The sequence below is a fragment of the Montipora foliosa genome, chromosome 11, assembly GCF_036669935.1.
Source record: "Montipora foliosa isolate CH-2021 chromosome 11, ASM3666993v2, whole genome shotgun sequence".
Taxonomy (NCBI): Eukaryota; Metazoa; Cnidaria; class Anthozoa; order Scleractinia; family Acroporidae; genus Montipora; species Montipora foliosa.
In genome coordinates, this window is record NC_090879.1 from 10,935,582 (window position 1) to 10,957,276 (window position 21,695).

At 40.9% G+C, this 21,695-nt stretch overlaps 1 protein-coding gene across 1 annotated transcript; it reads left to right on the forward strand.

The window, feature by feature from the left end:
• The first annotated feature begins 17,601 nt into the window (after nt 1–17,601).
• LOC137976387 (uncharacterized) lies at nt 17,602–20,343 on the forward strand. The gene has a single exon (XM_068823728.1). The coding sequence runs from the start codon at nt 18,050–18,052 to the stop codon at nt 19,673–19,675; it is 1,626 nt and encodes a 541-aa protein (XP_068679829.1). The 5' UTR covers nt 17,602–18,049; the 3' UTR covers nt 19,676–20,343.
• Nucleotides 20,344–21,695: the final 1,352 nt, after the last annotated feature.

Genomic DNA, 21,695 nt, shown 5'->3' on the forward strand with positions numbered 1-21,695 from the left:
CCGATCCAGTTCCAGCGCCTCCTGCGGATCTCATCACTGGTCTTATTTATTCCTGTAATATCCCCTATCCTCTCGTTGCTCACTCTCTGTGGCCACCGAATTCCGAGGATTCGTCTGAGGCACACAAACTGGAATGCGTCCATCTTCTTTTCCTCCACCTTTGTCATTTTCCATGCCTCGCATCCGTAGAGTAGTACTGGGCGTACTAGCGTCTTGAACAGCTTGATCTTCGTTTGGCGTCCTATGCTCCGTAACCTCCATATCTTGGTTAGGTTATAGAACGCCCTTCTTGCTTTATTTAGTCGGTTCCTAATATCTTCAGTTCCACCACCATCTTTCCTGACCGTTGCTCCGAGGTATACGAATTCTTCCACTTCTTCGACTTCATCTTCTCCAATCTTGACCCTGTCCTGCCGTTTTGCATTCGATCTCATCATCTTGCATTTTGCCGCATTGAGCTTCAGTCCTACACGCCCAGCGTTCTCCACCAATCGATCCGTCTTGCTCTGTATATGCTCGTACTTCGACGAGATCAGAGCAATATCGTCTGCGAAGTCAAGGTCTTCTAATACGCTGGTGAAGTTCCATCGTATTCCATTCTTATGCCCGTGTGTCGTCTTTCTCATCACCCAATCTATTGCTATGAGGAAGAGAAATCCTGACATAACACACCCTTGCTTGACTCCCGTCGTGATCTTGATCCACCTCGTCTGTTCCCCGTCATCCATTACCGTACACTCAAATTCCTCATACATGATTTTAACCATCTTCACCAGCTTTTCAGGTATGCCGAACGACTTCATGATCTTCCACAAGCTTTCTCTATGGATCGGATCAAAGGCCTTCTCGAAGTCAATGAAGTGTGTGTACAGCGTCGCTCTCCACTCATTCACCTGCTCCATGATGTTGCGGAGAATGAAGATCTGCTCCACTGTGCTCCTATTCCTACGGAACCCCGCCTGTTCTTTTCTGAGGGCCTCATCCACTCCCCGTTGGATCCGATCGATTATGATTCGGCCCATGATTTTGCTCATTACTGGCAGCAGTGTCACTCCTCTCCAGTTTTTACATTCGTTCAAGTCCCCTTTCTTTGGTAGTTTGACGATGATGCCTTTCTTCCAGTTATCTGGTATTCTCTCTTCCTTCCATATCTTCCTGTATAGTCTTGTCAGTTCTTGTACTGCTATGTCGCCGCTTGCTTTCAGCAACTCTGCGGGTATTTCGTCCATTCCAGGTGCCTTTCCACTTTTCGTCTTCCTTAGGGCTTGTCTGACTTCATCTTCCCTGATCTCTGCTGTGTCCATCTCCCTCATCTCCTCTGCCGCTGTCTCCTCATCTGTTACAGGGTTCGAAGGCGCCTTCCTCACAAGCACTTCTTCAAAGTGCTCCGCCCATCTCTCAAGTCTCACCTCCTTGTCCTTGATTGCTTCTCCATGCTTATCCTTTACGGCAGCGGCTTGTCTCATCTTCTTATTAGTTAGTCTTCTTGCCGCCTGGTACAGCTCTCTTGTGCGTCCTTTCTCAGCAGATCTCTCAGCTTCCTTAGCGATCTCTTCTGTCCAGTGTCTCTTATCCTCTCTTGCCCTGCGCTTCACTTCTCTGTCCTTCAGCCTGTACTCTATGCGCAGCCTTCCTTTGACACGCTCTGATCTGGTACTGTCAATTTTATTTCCTATCTGCCTCCTTTCCTCTATTGCCCTCCATGTGTCATCCCTCAACCATTGCTTGCTCCTTTTCTTCACCCTTCCCATCACCTTATCTGCAGTCTCTGTGTACACTTTCTCTATCTGGCTGCAGTCGTCATTCACGTCCTCTTCCACCTCTAGTGCTTCGAACCTGTTGCTTAATTCGATGTTGAACCTCTCTTTAAACATCGCACTATCCAGCTTTTGTGTGTCAAACCTGGCTTTGATCTTCTTCCTATTTGGGTCTTTGTGGAGCTTCATCTGTAGTTTCGTTACTACGAGGTAGTGGTCACTAGCTGCATCTGCTCCTCGCTGTACTCTAGTGTCAGTGACTGACGTCCTCCATCTTCTCCTTATCATGATGTGGTCTATCTGGTTCCTTGTTTGCCCGTCAGGGAAGACCCACGTGGCCTTGTGTATGTCCTTATGGGGGAAGCATGTTCCGGTGATGACAAGGCCGTTAATGGAGCAGTACTCGCACAGCCTCTCTCCATTGTCGTTCCTGCTCCCTAACCCGTGTCTCCCTATAACCTCCTCCATCTCGCTGTTATCGTCTCCCACCTTTGCATTCATATCACCCATGACGATCACAATGTCATTTTTGTTGCACCTGTCCGTTGTTGTCTGTAATTGGTGATAAAAGTCATCTTTCTCTTCTCTTTTTCTACCACGGTGATGACCAATAACCACCTCTGGTACGATATGTACACCTTACTAACTGAGTTCGAGGGTCGTATAGTAAACGGACAAGACGAAGAGACGAAAATGACACCGGGTACGGCTCCAGAAAATAAAAAGGGTAAGACCTTTAACGCAAGCAAAAGAACCTAGCTTTTACAGTGCAACGCGCCTTACCGTGGCCACCCAACAAACTTTCACATTTGACATTTACTTGTAAATAAGACAACTCAACAACCCATGCTACGGTGTTTAACTTACAACTGTGCGAACTTTGCAAGGAGGCGTGACTGTCAATCAAAAATTAACACATCCTGACCGGCGGACAATTTGTAAAAAAACTTTGTTAGGTGGCCACGGTAAGGCGAGTCGCACTGTAAATAGCCAATCTTACTTCCATAGATGGACTACAGCCCACTAACTTGACCAATCACAGCGCGCGTACTATATCAGAGATACACTGAAAACTTAACTCTTAAAAAGTTTATTTTGTAATTAGAATGTTTCTTTGTCTTTATTTGTCAGCACTTATATTTTGGGTCGTATCGTACCTCATTGAACGGGCTTCAGGATTGGCCAAAAGAACAATAGAACGAACAAAAGATAACAATGGATTTAGCACAGAAAACAATAGGAAGTACGACACTATACAGCCAATGAAATATAGTGTTCAGCAAGAGGTACGACCCTACCCTACATTATACCTAGTCAGATGTTCATATCCTTAAAGAGTCGATTTCTCTTATTTGGCCATGTCCCATCGGTTTACCGGGTATTATCTAAATTCAGAATACAAGTCCCGCCGCGTAATAAACCAATCAGGTTTGTCCTAATGACCACAACACCTCTGATTGGTCCGAAACAAAGTAGCCGACCCATTGCTCGTGGTGCTAATAAATGCAAGGTGATCATGACGGGTCAGGCACAGAACTCAACGCCACCATGCTTTTTTTCTCGACAAAAATCCAACAGAGAAGAACTCGATCAATTTATAAACTCCGTTAATTCCTTTCATCCGGCTCTTAAATATACCTGGAAAATTTCGCAAACTTCCGATTGGCTTTCCTAGATAGCAAAGTTTCTATCAGTGGCAACGGTTTATGTACCACTGTGCACTACAAACCTACGGTTTCGTACAGTTATTTGTTGTATTCATCGTTACATCCATAACATGTCAAGAACTCCATTCCTTATTCTCAATTTCTTAGACTTTGACGTCTATGTAGTGATGACTCCGATTTTTCCAGCAAATAGAGGAGATGTGCCAGTTCTTCGAAAAACGTGGCTATCCTGTCTCTGTGGTCAAAGCGGGCCATCATCGCACCAAACAATTTGATCGACAGTCAGCACTACAAAGTTCAATTCCATTCACCCTCACTTTCCATCCTCAGTCAAAAGTATCATTCTTAATAACTTTAAATTGCTCCTTAATGATCCCGAGACTGGTAGAATCTTTTCGCAACCTCCACTCATTTGATACAAACGCGACAAAAACGTGGCAACGTTTTAGTTAGAAGGGCACTCAAAACTAACGAGCAACCCGGCACTTGGACTTGCCACAAGTCGACCCCACGAGAATCCCAGGGTTTTGGCGAGCGAAGTGTGATTATTCGGACGCGAAGCGGATGACCGAGCGACGAAGTCACGAGAGGTTGTCCTTCGCCCCGCGCGCCATCTACATGAGACGCAGGACTTTTGAAAGTCTACCCGGCACTTTCAAATGCGCGCGCTCACGATTCAGAACTTACCTTTCACTCTTAATACTAGCAAAATATCGGGAAGATCACCGATCGTTTCACATGTACCTCCGCAAATGTCACTTATTGCATAACCTGTACGTTACAGGGGCACCCAACGACCAATTTGTTGTAAAATGGTTTATTATACCCCAGTTAATGAAAATAAATGTTATTAAGGCATTTTCAGGTGTTTTTCATTGTTGCTGGGAAAATATTATCTGTTCCTTTTTCCCAGCAAGACACACAAGAAATTTCCCAGCCAGCTAGATAAAATTGGTTGGTTTCCCAGCCAGCTGATCAAATTTATTTCCCAGCCAGGAATTCCGCGCGCTTTCAAATCCCTCGATCCGAAACGACCGAACAAAAGCGACAAAACCGGGACAAAACAGTTTTTTTCCGCAAGCGCAATCACTCTGACCAGCCGTCGTATGTTTGTGACTACTCTTTGGGAGAGGAAAGAGGTTCTTTTTTTTTTTTTTTTTAGTCGTCCTCAGTCTTCAGAAGTTCTACAGCCAGCTCGGGTTGAAATGCTAGAAAAGTCAGTAATTCCCAGGCAAAACCTCCATCAATAACAACATTTCCCAGCCAGCTCATCGAAACACCTGTATTTTTGCCAGCCAGCAAGATTCCTCTGGGGAACAGATAATGTGAGGAACAGATTCGTTGCGTACCCCTGACGTTATGCAATAAATTATATGATTGGCGAGATAGGTAGGCGACCGATTCCGCGAACACTTTCGCGATGTTGAGAAGAATGACAAGGATGCATCTAAGCCAGTCGCTCGTCACTTTAATCTCCCTAACCACGCCAAACAACACATGGCTATCTGCGGTCTTTCCCTACATCAAGGTACGACGGAAAGCCACAAGAATCTGGAGAAAAAATTCATCTTCCACATCGGCACCCCTATTCCCCACGGTATTAACGAACGCTTTTCATTTAACTAATGTATTCATAATGTTCACTTCAGTTTCCATGTTACCACCAATAGCGTAGCTCTCACTCCACTATATAAACTACACACAACCCAAAATTCCTCGATTCACTCTGACGAAGGGGTAACGCTCGAAAACTTCAGATCGGCAATTTTCTTCAAATTTGGATTTTTCGGTTAAAATAATGATCGAAATGGGATATCTAATGTAAAAAAAAGAAATTATTAAAAAAAATTAAATATTAGCGGAGAAATGGCGGTTTTACGTTTTGGCCGGTGGTAAAAATTACCCGTTTGATTGAGTCTTAGCGCTGTTTTCTCGAATCAATCTTTTCACTTGAAGCGGACACTTTACAGAGCTAAGACTGAAAGGAAATTTGTCCGATTACCCCCAAATTTTGACAGTGGCTAGATTAACATACAAACAGCAAACACATCTCTGCGAATTTTTTGTTTCAAAATATTTTTTCTCTGAGAGCGATTTTTGTACGAACACTTCACATTTTTTAATACTATTTTGAAAACGTTCTGTAACTTTTCACTTTAACTGAGTATGGCAAAACGCAGACACATTTTTTTAGCCCTTTGGGTCGGGAAACGGAGGAACGAAATAAAATAGCGAAATGCAAAATTTGCTCTGACTTGTAGCTTTGAATCGGACGTTCGCTTTTAGAGGTCGTGAAAAATTCGACAATTCATTTAATTTCAAAATTCTTGATATGATGTGATAGCCAGCTCTATAAGCTTTAATTTGATATAGCGGTTTAGGTACCTAGAGTTTAAACCGGACGCGATACATCGCTCAGACGCGAGACACCCCTGAAGCCCTGAAGGTATACGGTAACCTTAATTTACGTTATCAACTCGGTCGATAAAACCAAACTTTTGTCTCTAATTTTGAGGCTGCGTCCCCCAAAATCATATAAACACATAAAATTTTATCAGATTTGGGGCAACTGGAAAATCCCGTCATGGACCTACTCTAGTTCAGGCGAAAATCATTTTGTTTGCCTATCTTCATGAATATTACAGAAATCGTAATTCCGGAATGGCCTATATCATTTTTCAATTACCTCTCGCAACCCTTATACAAGTGAAAGTGTTATAAACAAAATAACTGAACTGAAAACAGAAAAAAATCGAAAACGAAAATTAATAGTCTGAAATAAAATGGGAAGCAATTTCTTGAATTAGATAGGAAAGGATATGTTAGCAAAAAAATGAATTTTGAAGTTGGTAGCTGAAACATTACACATCGAAACATTTGTCAATAAATGGAAATACTTATGAGCATTTAGTTTTTATGTGGTAGTTGTAAAATAGTTAAAACTGAAACGCAGGTTGAAGCAAGCTAGAACTGTCAGTAGATAATAGGCACTGGGTGCATTTTCATTTTCATATGCCAAAACGGCTGAAAATACTTAACAATTATTTGCCGAAGGCGAAGTAAATATCGGTGATTAGTAAAATCCAACTAGTGGTCTATTATCAATGCTGCGTTCTGATTGGTTGAGCTACTAGTAGGCTATTTGTTATAGCCCACTAGTAGCGAAAAGCGCCGGCTTTGAAAACCAAAACAACAATTAAAGTCTAGCTTTAACTAGCGAAAGATGTTTTGTCTCGATATTTTTTTGACCAACTAGTTGGATTTTACTAAAACAATTATTCCTCTCGCCCTCATGGCCTCTGAGTCAATAGCCCTCTCGACCTTCGGCCTCGTGGGCTATTGACTTAGAGCCCATTCGGGCTCGAGGAATAATTGTTAAATATTAAAAAGCCGGGGCAAAGCCAAGCCAAAAACAAAAGGCTACAATTGAAACAATGAGTTAGACTTAAAAACAATAGAAGGTGCTTACAATACCAAACAATAGCAGGTTACGAGAGCTGCTACACTACTGAATAAAGTTTCTTTTTTTTTTCTTTTCCGAAACGAAGAAAAAACCGAGACGAAGTCTCGAAGTCTAAAAATCGAGACGAAGTCGAAGTCAAGTATAATTACATAGGTGATTATTTGAAAAATATGCCTTTTCATTCAAACAATTAATTTCTTTGTCTGTCATCTCGACTAAACGGCTTGGGGCCATTTTGAAAACAACCGCCTGGGTGATTATCTTCAAGTGCAACCAATCAGTTCAGAGGATTTTTCAAAGTTGCTTTTTGTCTCGGTTTCGAAATGAGTCTTGGTGCTCAACTATTGAAATGGAAATGAGTTTGATTTGCATAAGAATACGCAACTCATTTCCATTTGAATGGTTGTGCACCAGGACTCGCTTTGAAACTGAGCCATGCAGCAAGTCGGAAATGGGCTAATATGCTAAATCCATGTTATTCGCTGCACTTCGTCGGTCCGTATTGGGAAAAACTGTGCCCGCTGAATCGATTGTGAGTACTCTCGAGTACTCATTTCCAGTTGACTCTCGGTATCCTTATAGGAGTTATAGCAGTAAAAGTGTTATTGACAATATATATAACTGCACTGAAAACCGAAAACAAAAAAACGAAACAAAGATGTTCATGACATCAAGTAAACGGAGGAGCTGTCCTAATTATCGCACCTGGTCCTCAGAATCGCAAGCCAATCAAATGCAAGGATTTGGGTTCCGGACTGCTGCCTAAAATAACGCAACGATTTCCTTTCACACCGCATAAAACTTAACAATTTTCATATTCGAAAAACTATAAATGATAGGTTCTTCGTTCTTTCACGAGACAAACGTGGAAGCTAAATAGCAGTAACCCAAGTCATTTCTCTTGAAAGAAAAGCATATCGAATCACGGAACCGGGGCGGGGCTCATGTAGAAGATCTCAAAACCTTGTAGCTGTTAATTAAGAGCACGCCGAGATGTTTACCCATACCATAACTGATTTCTTAGGCCACATCATCTTCAACTTTACTCGAAGTGTCGCTGAGAACTATGACTTCGTCGAAAACGCGAATGTTTCAGACTTGGTTGGCTACAATGCCTTGGAAGACACCGGCAAACAATGGTATTCTCAACCCTCACATGATGAAGTCATTTTCCAAGAGTGCAGCAATAGCGACGCTACTGCTCTGGATTATCTAACAACCCGCCACTTTGTCCACGCCAAATTTACAAACGCTTCTTCGACAGAAGATAGCCGTGAAGAAAGAGAAGGACTATGTGAAACAAATGACATGGCATGGAATCGCCTTAGACCATCGATCACCACTTCAATAAGGAATTCACTGTATTTTGGCTTTTTAATATCCGTTGTAAGTGCATCTGTGGTTGGTGTGGCATCCTTTACTGTTTATTACTTCAGCTTTCAAACACAACTCAACTGTGAAATGCATTCTAAAGAAAAGATACCCATTGAGTTGCAATGGGTGATCACACTCTCAGAGATTATCTCTGTTGGATTTCTTTACTTTTGGTTTTTCCTCAGCATTATCTTTTACTTTTGCCCCTTTCAGCTGTCAGGCGTCAAACGAAGACTCTTCCTTCTCAGCGTACTGTTTTTCCTTTTGGATTCTGTTTATCGCATTGCCATGCAAGTTTGTGGTGTTTCTCATTCAAAGCTCACGGCCTTGCAGCGCATTCCTGCTGAAGTCGTATTTTGTCTTTCCACCTGCAGTGGGATTTACATAATTAAGAGGCATTTTTGCACAGGATCTCTGATTAATCAAGTCAAGTTTGTGCTTCTTTTTATTGCTCCATATGCTGTAACACAATCTATCGCAATTCTAGTTGCTTACTCTATATATCCTGCCTACAACAAGCAAGATGCATCCGGCAAGCTTTTATTTGCTATGTTTACACCTCTCATATTCTTTGTTCTAAAAGGAGTCTGCCGTATCTGCATTCAGCGGTTTTGGTGCCAAATTAGTCATCCAGGAACTTCATTTGTGCTATTGTCGCCTTTGTATTGTGGGTCAGCAATAATGCTGAGACTTCTACAAGCCGATCTGCAGAGTCTGGAGTCCATTGCTCTGACCGGAGCGATTCATGGGATAGCAGAAGTTATAGATCGCACTATGATGAATGTGATTGACCATATTTGTCACCAGGCCTTTGAAGACAGTAGAATCTCATGGGGAGGATTTCGCACCCCTCGCCGCGAGAGACTCGCCACCGACATCTCCATCATGAGCATGCTTTATGAATCAAGTGCCGTCATCACAGTGAATACATTTTTGCATTTGTATCAATATTTTTACACCTACGACAACTCTCCTCTGAAACTGCTGCAGTCATTTGCTGTAACTACTTCGGTTCCACTTGGAATTGAATGGATTTTTACAAGCGTTTCAATTTTTATCGAGACTCGCTACAAAAATCTGCCAGTAATGGCTGTCTGGCGAAACAGGTGGAAAAGACATTTGGCGGTGGCTTTTATTAACGCCGTGATGATTTCCATTTGGACAACTTCGAGCCTGTTAATCGTTGTAGAAGGACGTTTTAAAGACAGTGTCAAAGATCACTGTGACATGCCATTCAACTTGTGAGGAGTTTTAGTATGTGTGGATAGGGGTACCACCTATACCCTATTTGGTCAAAACGCCTTGGTACCGTTGACGTCGAGTCAAAAATGCTAATTTTGTAGTTAACGTTGAAAGAATCAACTAAAGAAATGGAAAAAAGGGCCGGCACTTGCTGAACATGAGATGTCGGTGAATTGCTAGTTGGTCCGGCACGCTTTCAGTGTTATAAACTTTGTAATAATTATCGCACGCTTTTCAATCTTAAAGGAATGGTTCAAGGGTTAATATATAGTGCGTGAGCCAGGCCCCCAAATTTGGCCCATTGGTACCAGCACCCAGTCCCTAACGTTTCCTCCAAAGTACAGAAAGTCGCCTTACACTCGCGCCTGACAGAACAAATTTTGCTATTTAGCTTGATTGTACTCACTGCATGCATTCCGAGTTACGAAGTTGAATCAGTTGCTCTTAATAAATCGAGAATACAACGGACCTTCATAGTTAAATGGGGTCTCACCTTTTATAAATACTCTCCTTTGAATCAGTCCATAATAAGATAATTTCCCACATCCTTAAACACAGTCTTTTGCTCCTAAATATCAATTTAGTTACTTTATGGAAGTGTTTTCTCGCTCTCACTTCAGAGGTAATCAGATGCACAAGTGTTAGCTAACTTTGTGTTTCTTACTATTCCATCGCATAAGCAAGCCGCTGTTTTAATAGCTAAAAACTAGAGCGATTAAATCCACGTGGATATCATTGGTCATAATGGGAATTTTCAGTAATCATTGACTTCATATCATCTTTATTATCTCCGCTATCAATGACTTTCTCATCTTCCTCTACAAATTGGTTTTCACAGCCCTACAATATACACAAGTCTGTACATGTCAGGCCATTTGCCATGCAAACACAGTCTACAAAACCTAAGACAACTGCATGCAAGTAGTTCCAGTACAGCGTCGGGATTAGGCCTTGCATCCATCCAGTTCTAGCCAACCTGATTCGCCTTCCGCCAATTTTCCCATCATCCATCCGAATCCAACGGCACCAGGGATTGAAAGGTTGCACTGCAGACTGCGCCTCCAAATGCATGCTTGATAATCGGCTCCATTGGTGTGCTTTCGAAGGCAGTCTTTGCAAAGTTGCAATTTGTGTGATTCAATCTCTCCGTTCATTGTACAGAAAATATTATTTCTAAGATCATCGCGTCACTTGCATTCGTCCCAGAGGAGTACAAAGAGCAGGTCACCATCTCGATACGCCGGTTAAGGTCTTAAGCCAGGTTCCACGACTGGCCCAGATCACTGAATTATTTTTATGCGTTACGGTCTGCCTTCATAATCTTCAGGACAGCTAACTTGTCTTTTCCGGCAAAGTCACTGACTGTGTCGCACCTTGTGAAGGAATGAAGGCCGAAGAGAGCGTGACAAACATCTTCCCCAACAGGAGCAAACCACGTTACTAATTAATGTCAATTAATTTCGAGTGGATTTAAGACCTTCCTGGTATCCTCTGACTGACGTGATATCTCATTTGCCTTGGATAGCTGGGTCGCGGGAGCATGTATCGTAGGAAGATATCCAATAGACTGCGAGCAAATACTGCGGGCGCTGGTTAGAGCTCTAACCAACGCACGCAGTAATTGCGACCCGCAGCTTCAGCCATTGTGAAAATTCAACGTAGGCGTTCGTTTCAACCGTTTTAGAACAAAAGAGAGACTGCTCGTAGTCTAGATATCATCTGGTTTGTGGCCACGAGACTTGATCTTGAAGCCCGCGTACACATTGGGATCCGCTGATTCTATACTTCCTATGTGCCGCTTGATGGTCCCATGATTAAGGTGTGGAGAGAGTGACCCGGTTTCACAAAAACGGCTATTCTTGGACATAACGTCATTTCTCAACTATTTTGAGTCCTGTCTCTCGCAGGTTCTCTATTGTCCGTGACTCTTCCCTCCAGAACACTTGTGTTCCATGTCTTACTTATTCGCTGTCTCCACTGAGTTCTTCTCGATCAAAAAGAAATAGAACGTTAATGGAGCTATCACGGCAGTGGAGTTGATTTTGTGAAGTGTTACTAATTACATCGATAAGATTTGCTCGTTGCATGGTTTTAGCAGTTTTGTGCCGCTAGTATCCATGTGAAATATGAGTATTATAAAAGAATTGTGAGTTTCTTTGTTTATCCGTGACGGAAAAAAGACAACCGTTAGCAGTTAAAGCTACCTCCCACCTCCCCCCATTACGACCCTCTCAGCAGTTTTCAAAAGCCCCAATTGCAATCCATTTCAATCTAAGCTTCTTCAGTTTTGGCCATCCATGCGTCTAATTCCTTTTGTATTTGCTGTTTTATTCAAAACTTCCTTCAATTATGTTTTAAGTTGTTATTTTTACGTTTCGCTTGATTTTGTTGCCAGTTACCAGTTGCCAGTCCCTGAATTTGGCTAAATTGTGCGCAACAAAGCCCGTTTAATGTAAGCGGGGTAAAAATCCGTTTTATCAACAAAACAAAAATTTAGGTAGAATAATAATTCCATTGCTTCCTCCATATCATCTATGTTTGAGTTGATACTGCTCTAAACACGTCAAGGTATAACTTTGTGTCGTGTTAACAAAAACTTTTTCTTTTTGACAGATTCAGAATCGATTGCTAAGTTCTAGTGGTAGTTGTGATGATGTCACGTGATACGAAAAAGCGCAAACGTCATAAATTCTGTGATAGGTCCGCAAGGCCAGTATATATATAAAGCCTTTTTGCTCGTTCCAAATTTGCCAGGCCTTAGGCCGTTAGTTTTCTTACAATTTGTCGTGTTTGAAATATGTGCGTGTTAAATAATCAAACGTAACAGTGTAATCGTTTGTATCATGATGTAGTCGCTTGCGTTGTATAGTCGCGATGTTTCGACTGCTTTCTGCTAGTCCCTCTAGTGACTACATAGTGAGACAAACGATTATACGTTTCATTCTTTTTCTACCACCGCGATGAGCAATAACCACCTCTGGTGCGATATGTGCACCTTACTATAACCGAGTTCGAGGGTCGTATAGTAAGCGGACAAAACAAAGAGACGAAAATGACACCAGGTACGCCTCCAGATAATGAAAAGAGTAAGACCTATAACGCAAGCAAAAGAACCAAGCTTTTACAGCGCAACGCGCCTTACCGTGGCCACCCAACAAACTTTCACATTTGACATTTACTTGTAAATACGACAACTCAACAACCCATGCAACGGCGTTCAACTTACAACTGTGCGAACTTTGCAAGGAGGCGTGACTGTCAATCAAAAAGTCACACATCCTGATTGGCGGACAATTTGTAAAAAAACTTTGTTAGGTGGCCACAGTAAGGGGAGTCGCACTGTAAATAGCCAGTCGTACTTCCATAGATGGACTACAGCCCACTAACTTGACCAATCACAGCGCGCGTACTATATCAGAGATACACTGAAAACTTAACTCTTAAAAAGTTTATTTTGTAATTAGAATGTTTCTTTGTCTTTATTTGTCAGCACTTATATTTTGGGTCGTATCGTACCTCATTGAACGGGCTTCAGGATTGGCCAAAAGAACGATAGAACGAACAAAAGATAACAATGGCAGAAAACAATAGGAAGTACGACACTATACAGCCAATGAAATATAGTGTTCAGCAAGAGGTACGACCCTACCCTACATTATACCTAGTCAGATGTTCATATCCTTAAAGAGTCGATTTCTCTTATTTGGCCATGTCCCATCGGTTTACTCAGTTTTATCTAAATTCAGAATGCAAGTCCCGCCGACGAATAAACCAATCAGGTTTGGCCTAATGACCACAACATCTCTGATTGGTCCGAAACAAAGTAGCCGACCCATTGCTCGTGGTGCTAAATACAAAGTGATCATGACGGGGCAGGCACAGAACTCAACGCTACCATGCTTTTTTCCTCGACAAAAATCCAGTGATAGCAGTTCTAAAAGCAGATGATAGGGACTAGGAGCTTATACCAGGATGACGACCACAGCTACGAGAACGTTATCGAAAAATATTATTTCCCGTTTTTGTCGTAAATTCGCGATTACGCCAAGTCATTCCGCATGGGATTTGTTTACTGTTTGTGCATCCCATGGATACGCCCTTATAGGCGTCTTGTCTATTTAGTTTTCTATCTGGTGTCATTTGTTTTCATTTATTTCTATTCTTTATTTATTCGATTGCCATTTTTACGATTTATGACTCCTTGTTCTTTCCCAATATTTTTGACAGGCTGTCTTAAGAAATAGAATAGGAGGCAATTTCTTAGGAATTAGAAAGAAAAGGCCCAACCTTGGAATTCGATATCTTAGCAAGAAAAGGTGACGCTGATATCTGACACGTTAGACACCCTGGACACCAATTCGAAATATTTGTGCATAAATATATGTTATGTGCCGGCAGGGAGGTCCGTATTGGTAAAAATTGTACCAGTATGCGGCCTCTGGCCTTACTCGAGACCTCTAGCACAGTTTTTACCAATACGGACCGACCTAAGGTGTTTTTTTTTCTACGGGGCCTAAAATGATGATGTTAACGAAAAACAAGCGTGCAGCTTGTACAGAAAGCAGCGGTTGGTCAGTTCAGTTATGACTCGGCTTCAAATCAAAGCAACACACATTCACATTTTATTCACACATTCGCATTTACATTTTACGTTGTTTTCGATACTTTTACGCTATTACAAAACGCTCGAAAAGTTGCTTAAGGTTGAAATTTCGTAGCAGTCCGTACTCGGGGTCCGGCTGGTCAGGATGGGAAAATCCGGACCGCTGGAACGCGCATGATTAGCCAATCAGATTCAAGGACTTAAGATTCCGGACCTCTGAGAAGCTGGAGAAAAAGGTTAATACATCCGTATAGTATATAGTGTAAAACTTTGATCGAGGTCGCAGTTTTTCACTATATGGACCGACCCTAAGCCGGTAAACACCTTTTTTATTTTTTTTCTAAGCCGGTACAACTTTTTGTAAACACAAGGGCAAAAACTCGCGAAAGAGATAGGAAGATCCTGACCGTGCTAAGAACCAATCAGATTTCAGGATTCGTTACCGTGCCCTCTTTGAAAAAAATAAATGGAGATACTTATGAGCTGATATAGTTTTATGTGGTATCTGTAAAGTGGGTAAAATTCATTCGCAGGTTGAACCCTGTTGCACTCAGGTTAAACGCGTTTTAATTTAGGTCGAACGGGGTTTAACAAGACTGCCAGCATTGCCTTCTTCTAAGTCAATGCAACCGCCCGCTTTAAGGCGCGTTCGATTGACCCAATGCCGGAATAAGAATAAGTGGCGTGATTATTAAAACGGTATGTTTGGCGCGCTTCGAAGCAGCAAGGATAATAAAAATATGTTTAAAATAGCATTTTATAATAATAATTTAATAACTTGTAAAACTTGTATTTTAGCCGATGTTTGACAATTTTAACGTGAATCTCCGTAAAAACGAAGGATTTCTAACTTATATTCCATGTACTCCTACCCCGGAATACGGTGAATTGTACGCACTCTCAGTCACGCAACTAGCCGAAAAGACGAGAAAAGAATGGGGAGACCTTTTCTGCTCGGTTTGCGTGAATGAAAGCGGGTTAAAATTTTAACTTCCATAAGACCCAGTCTTACCAAAATCTACATACTACTAACGGGAAAGCGTGTACATACACTTTCAAAGAGAAACAACTTACCATTTTAGTTTACTTCCACGTTTTCTAAAGCTCGCTGAAGTAAGCTAGAACAATCAGCAGATAGCAGGCACTGATTGCATTTTTTACAATGGGTTTTTCATACGAAATCTGAGAGTACATCGACGTTATTCCCTGGACTTAGTCGGTCCGTATTGGGGAAAACTGTGACCACGGTATCATGTACTCTCAATTATAGGGCATTCCGGAATTGCGCAGGAAACTTAGGCGAGTTTCAAATTTTATCTACGGAGTTGATAAGATAAATTAACCACCGTACAGGTACAGAGATTCTAAAAGCTGACGTTTCGAGCTTTAGCCCTTCGGGTTGTGTGTAGTTTTTATAGTGGAGTATGAGCTACGCTATTGTTGCTAACACGCAACGTGAAAAATAGGAATACATTCAATGTATTCATATTTTTCACGTCAGTTGCCATGTTACCACCAATAGCGTAGCTCTCACTCCACCATAAAAACTACACACAACCCAAAATTCCTCGATTCGCTCTGACGAAGGGGTAACGCTCGAAAACTTCAGATCGGCAATTTTCTTTAAATTTGGATTTGGCCGGTGGAAAAATTTACCCGTTTGATTGACAGTCATAGCGCTGTTTTCTCGAATCAATCTTTTCACTTGAAGCGGACACTTTAAAGAGCTAAAACTGATTACCCCCAAATTTTGACAGTGGCTAGATTAACATATAAACAGCAAACACATGTCTGCGAATTTTTATTTCAAAATTTTTTTTCTCTTTGAGGATTTTTGAACGAACACTTCACATTTTTTAATACTATTTTGAAAACGTTTTGTAACTTTTCACTGTAACTGAGTATGGCAAAACGCAGACACTTTTTTATCCCTTTGGGTCGGGAAACAGAGGAACGAAATAAAATAGCGAAATGCAAAATTTGCTTTGACTTTGAATCGGACGTTCGCTTTTAGAGGTCGTGAAAAATTCGACAATTCATTTAATTTCAAAATTCTTGATATGATGTGATAGCCAGCTCTATAAGCTTTAATTTGATATAGCGGTTTAGGTACCTAAAGTTTATACCGGACGCGCTACATCGCTCAGACGCGAGACACCCCTGAAGGTATACGGTAACCTTAATTTAACTCGGTCGATAAAACCAAACTTTTGTCTCTAATTTTGAGGCTGTGTCCCCCAAAATCATATAAACAAATAAAATTTTATCAGATTTGGGGCAACTGGAAAATCCTGTCATGGACCTACTCTAGTTGAGGCGAAAATCACTTTGTTTGACTATCTTCATGAATATTACAGAAAATCGTAATTCCGGAATGGCCTATATCATTTTTCAATTACCTCTCGCAACCCTTATACAAGTGAGAATGTTATAAACAAAATAACTGAACTGAAAACAGAAAAAAATCGAAACCGAAAATTAATATTCTGAAATAAAATGGAAAGCAATTTCTTGAATTAGATAGGAAAGGATATCTTAGCAAAAAATGAATTTTGAAGTTGGTAGCTGAAACGTTTAATTCACATCGAAACATTTGTCAATAAATGGAAATACTTATGAGCATTTAGATTTTATGTGGTATTTGTAAAATAGTTGAAAACTGAAACGCAGGTTGAAACAAGCTAGAACAGTCAGTAGATAATAGGCACTGGGTGCATTTTCATTTTCATATGCCAAAACGGCTGAGAATACTTAACAATTATTTGCCGAAGGCGAAATGAATATCAGTGAATATTAAAAAGCCGAGACGAAGTCGAGGGCGAAGAACAACAGAAACCAACATTTGATTTGATTTGCGATTGATTGTTGATTTCGTTTTACAGTGTCCCCAATTAGTGCTGCAGCTCTAGAACGACTAGACACAAACAAAAGGCTAAACAATTGAAACAATGACTTAGACTTAAAAACAATAAAAGCTGCTTACAATACCAAACAATAGTAAGTTACGAGACACTACTAAATAAAGTTTCTTTCCTTTTTTTATTTTCCGAAACGAAGAAAAAACCGACACGAAGTCTCGAAGTCTAAAACCAGACACGAAGTCGAAGTCAATTACATAGGTGATTATTTGAAAAATATGCCTTTTCTTAAAACAATTAATTTCTTTTTCTGTCATCTCGACTAAACGGCTTGGGGCCATTTTGAAAACAACCACTTAGGTTATTATCAAGTGATGATAACCTCAAGTGCAACCAATCAGTTCAGAGGATTTTTCAAAGTTGCTGTTTGTCTCGGTTTCGAAATGAGTCTTGGTGCTCAACTATTGAAAGGAAAATGAGTTTGATTTGCATAAGAATACATCAGTGTACCAGGACTCGCTTTGAAACTGAGGCATGAAGCAACTCGGAAATGGGCTAATATGCTAAATCCATGCTATTCCCTGCGCTTCGTCGGTCCGTATTGGGAAAAACTGTGCCCGCTGAATCGATTGTGAGTACTCTCGAGTACTCATTTCCAGTTAACTCTCGATATCCTTATAGGAGTTATAGCAGTAAAAGTGTTATTGACAATATATATAACTGCACTGAAAAACGAAAAAAAAAAAAAAAAAGAAACAAAGATGTTCACGACGTCAGGTAAACGGAGGAGCTGTCCTAATTATCGCACCTGGTCGGCTTAATCGCAATACAATCAAATGCAAGGACTGCTGCCTAAAATAACGCAACAATTTACTTTCACACCTCATTAAATTTAACAATTTTCATATTCGGAAAACTATAAATGATAGCCTCTTCGTTTTATTTCACGAGACCAACGCGGAAGCTGAATAGCAGTAACCCAAGCTATTTCTTTTGAAAGAAAAGCATATCGAATGACGGAAACGAGGCGGGGCTCCTCTAGAAGATCTCAAAACCTTGTAGCTGTTGATTAAGAGCACATCGATATGTTTATCCATACCATAACTGAATTCTTAAGCCACATCATCTTCAACTTTACTCGAAGTGTCGCTGAGAACTATGACTTCGTCGAAAACGCAAATGTTTCAGACTTGGTTGGCTACAATGCCTTGGAAGACACCGGCAAAGAATGGTATTCTCAACCCTCACATGATGAAGTCATTTACCAAGAGTACAGCAATAGCGACGCTACTGCTCTGGATTATCTAACAACCAGCCAGTTTGCCCACGCCAAATTTACAAACGCTTCTTCGACAGAAGATAGCCGTGAAGAAATGGAAGGACTATGTGAAACAAGTGAGATGGCATGGAAACGCCTTAGACCATCGATCACCACTTCAATAAGGAATTCACTGTATTTTGGCTTTTTAATTTCCGTTGCAAGCGCATCTGTAGTTGGTGTGGCATCATTTACTGTTTATTACTTCATCTATCAAACACAACTCAACTGTGAAATGCATTCTAGACAAAAGATACCCGTTGAGTTGCAATGGGTGATCACACTCTCAAAGATTATCGCTGTTGGCTTCCTTTACTTTTGGTTTTTCCTCACCATTATCTTTTACTTTCGCCGCTTTCAGCTGTCAGGCGTCAAACGAACACTCGTCCTTCTCAGCGTACTGTTTTTCCTTTTGGATTCTGTTTATCGCATTGCCATGCAACTTTGTGGTGTTTCTCATTCAAAGCTCACGGTCTTAGAGCGCATTCCTGCTGAAGTCATATTTTGTCTTTCCTCCTGCAGTCAGATTTACATAATGAAGAAACATTTTTGCACAGGATCTCGGATTAAGCAAGTCAAGTTTGTGCTTCTTTTTATTGCTCCATATGCTCTAACGCTATCTATCGCAATTCTAGTTGCTTATTCTGTATACCCTGCCTACAACAAGCAAGATGCATCCGGCAAGCTTTTATTTGCTGTGTTTACACCTCTCATAGCCTTTATCCTAAAAGGAGTCTGCCGTATCTGCATTCAGCGGCTTTGGTGCCAAATTAGTCATCCGGGAACTTCATTTGTGCTGTTGTCGCCTATGTATTGTGGGTCAGCAATAATGCTGAGACTTCTACAAGCCGATCTGCAGAGTCTGGAGTCCATTGCCCTGATCGGAGCGATTCATGGGATAGCAGAAGTCATTGATCGCACTATGATGGCTGTGATTGACCATATTTGTCACCAGGCCTTTTCAGGCAGAAGAAGTTCATGGGGAGGATTTCGCACCCCTCGCCGCGAGAGACTCGCCACCGACATCTCCATCATGAGCATGCTGTACGAATCAAGTGCCGTCATCACAGTGAATACATTTTTGCATTTGTATCAATATTTTTACACCTCCTACTACTCTCCTTTGAAACTGCTGCAGTCATTTGCTGTAACTACTTCGGTTCCACTTGGAATTGAATGGATTTTTACAAGCGTTTCAATCTTTATCGAGACTCGCTACAAAAATTTGCCAGTAATAGCAGTTTGGCGAAACAGGTGGAAAAGACACTTGGCGGTGGCCTTTATTAACGCCGTGATGGTTTCCATTTGGACAACTTCGAGCCTGTTAATTGCTGTAGAAGGACGTTTTAAAGACAGCGTCAAAGATCACTGTGACATGCCATTTAACTTGTGAGAGTTTCTTAAAACGTGTGGATAGGGTTGCGCACTATCCCCCACTTGGTCAAAATATCTTAGTGCCGTTGATCCCGAGTCAAAAAAATAAAAGGGTAATTTTGAAATGAACGTTAAAAAGAATCATCTAAACTTGAAAATGGAAATAACGGCCGGCACTTGCTGAAAATGAGATGTCCATGAATTGCTAGTTGGTCCGGCACAAGGAGAACTTGAAACGTGAAAATAATGTGAGAGAGCAAAATGAACCAAATTGCACGCTGTCATTGGCTACCCGAGTGGGCAAGATGGAGCTATATTGCCCGTTCGGGATTTCTCGTCTGGTCCCGCAAGATCAAAGATCATTTTTTAGCGTTTTATCCCATATAATAAATCCTTTTTTGACCAAGCTTGTTCGGTCAAGATTGCTAGAAATTGTCCTCGTTCTTTTTTTTAGCGTGTTTTATGGACCTCGACTTCGTCTTGGTCCATAAACAAGCAAAAAAGAACGAGGCTCAATATCCAGCCATCTTGACCTCAAGGTTGGTCAATGACCCAAATATATCATTCCCAACACGATTTATTCAATAAGAATAAAACGCAAACCGCCAAATTTTTCATTTAAGGTTGGCTTAAGATCACGGATAAACACAGACTCTTTAATTTTAGAATGCATGTCTGATCGACCAGTTGCTAAAATTTCAAAATGATCCACTTAATTTTTTGGTTGGTTGAGAAAACATGATGAGCAATTGCAGATTCATGACAATTACTGATCATGTTTTCTCAACCAACCATAGAATTAAAGGGGATCATTTTGAAATTGTTTGTTTGTTTACCCGTGATCTAAGGCCAACCTTAATTGAAAACAAAAATTTGGTTTTGTCAACGGAGTTGATAATGTAAATTGACCACTGTACAGAGATTCTAAAAGCTGACGTTTCGAGCGTTAGCCCGTCGTCAGAGGGAATCCAATGTTTTTTTTTTTAACCTAGTTTTGGCGAAAATGAGAGTGGCTAAACGGAAAGCTAAGTTGCTGCTAAGGGCGGGAAAAGGAAAAAGATGACTTATGATTTTCTGGCGTAGCTTCTTGGTGAGTTTCTTCACTGATTCTTGCGATCGTCGTCTTGGGTCTCGTGTTCAGATACCTTTGGATTTATAAAAAATACTAGAGCACAAGGTTAGTGGTCGTAGCGGTTGGATTCGCTCTCATGAAGCGATAAGGCTCGAAACGTCAGCTTTTAGAATCTCTGTACGGTGGTCAATTTACATTACACTGGACGAAAAAACAGATTTTCACATATAGCAAATATGGAGCAAATGTATGGCAAATGCTACGTTTGTGCACGTTTGCTCAACTTTGCTGAAAAGCAAAGATAACATTTGCCACAGTTTTTCTACCTAAGGCAATGTTCGTAAATGCCACATTTGTCTTAAATTTGCTGTTGTGAGTAAAAGTAGGGATGACATGGTATTTTTCTTGATATTTGGAGGGATAGTAAACATGATGTTAAAACTAACATTTTGCAAGTACTTTTCCTGAAGCTGTAAATTTGATCGAACTGTCATCATTGCACCTTTTTACAATGTGAGTAAAAGCGAGCAAATATTAGTTTTTGTACCTGTTTGCTCGGAATAGCAAATGTGTTCAAACAAGAATTTTTTGCATAGATTTGCTCAGAATAGCAAATGTGTCCAAATATGTAGTCTTGCAGGGATTTGCTCAGGACAGCAAATGTGTTCAAGAATGTATTTTTTCGAGATTTGCTCAGGATATCAAATGTAACCAAAATACAATTTTTTTACATAATTGCTCTGCGTGCCAAATGCAGTCAAATAGCCAGGTTTTCATGCTTGTTTACGATTGGAAATTTGACTATTTGCTCAGGTAGCGGTGTGATCAAAATAGAATTATGTTATGTTTTTGCTCACTGTAGCAAATTTGACAATATCATGCTTGCTTGTAATAGCAAAATGACTGAAATGTGATTTTACATTTTTTAAAATTAGGCCAGAGGTTAATGCTTTTTCATCCTTTTGTT

Excerpts from the sequence above, each read along its gene's own strand:
- LOC137976387 (XM_068823728.1), top strand. The coding sequence starts at position 18,050 with ATGTTTATCCATACCATAACTGAATTCTTAAGCCACATCATCTTCAAC.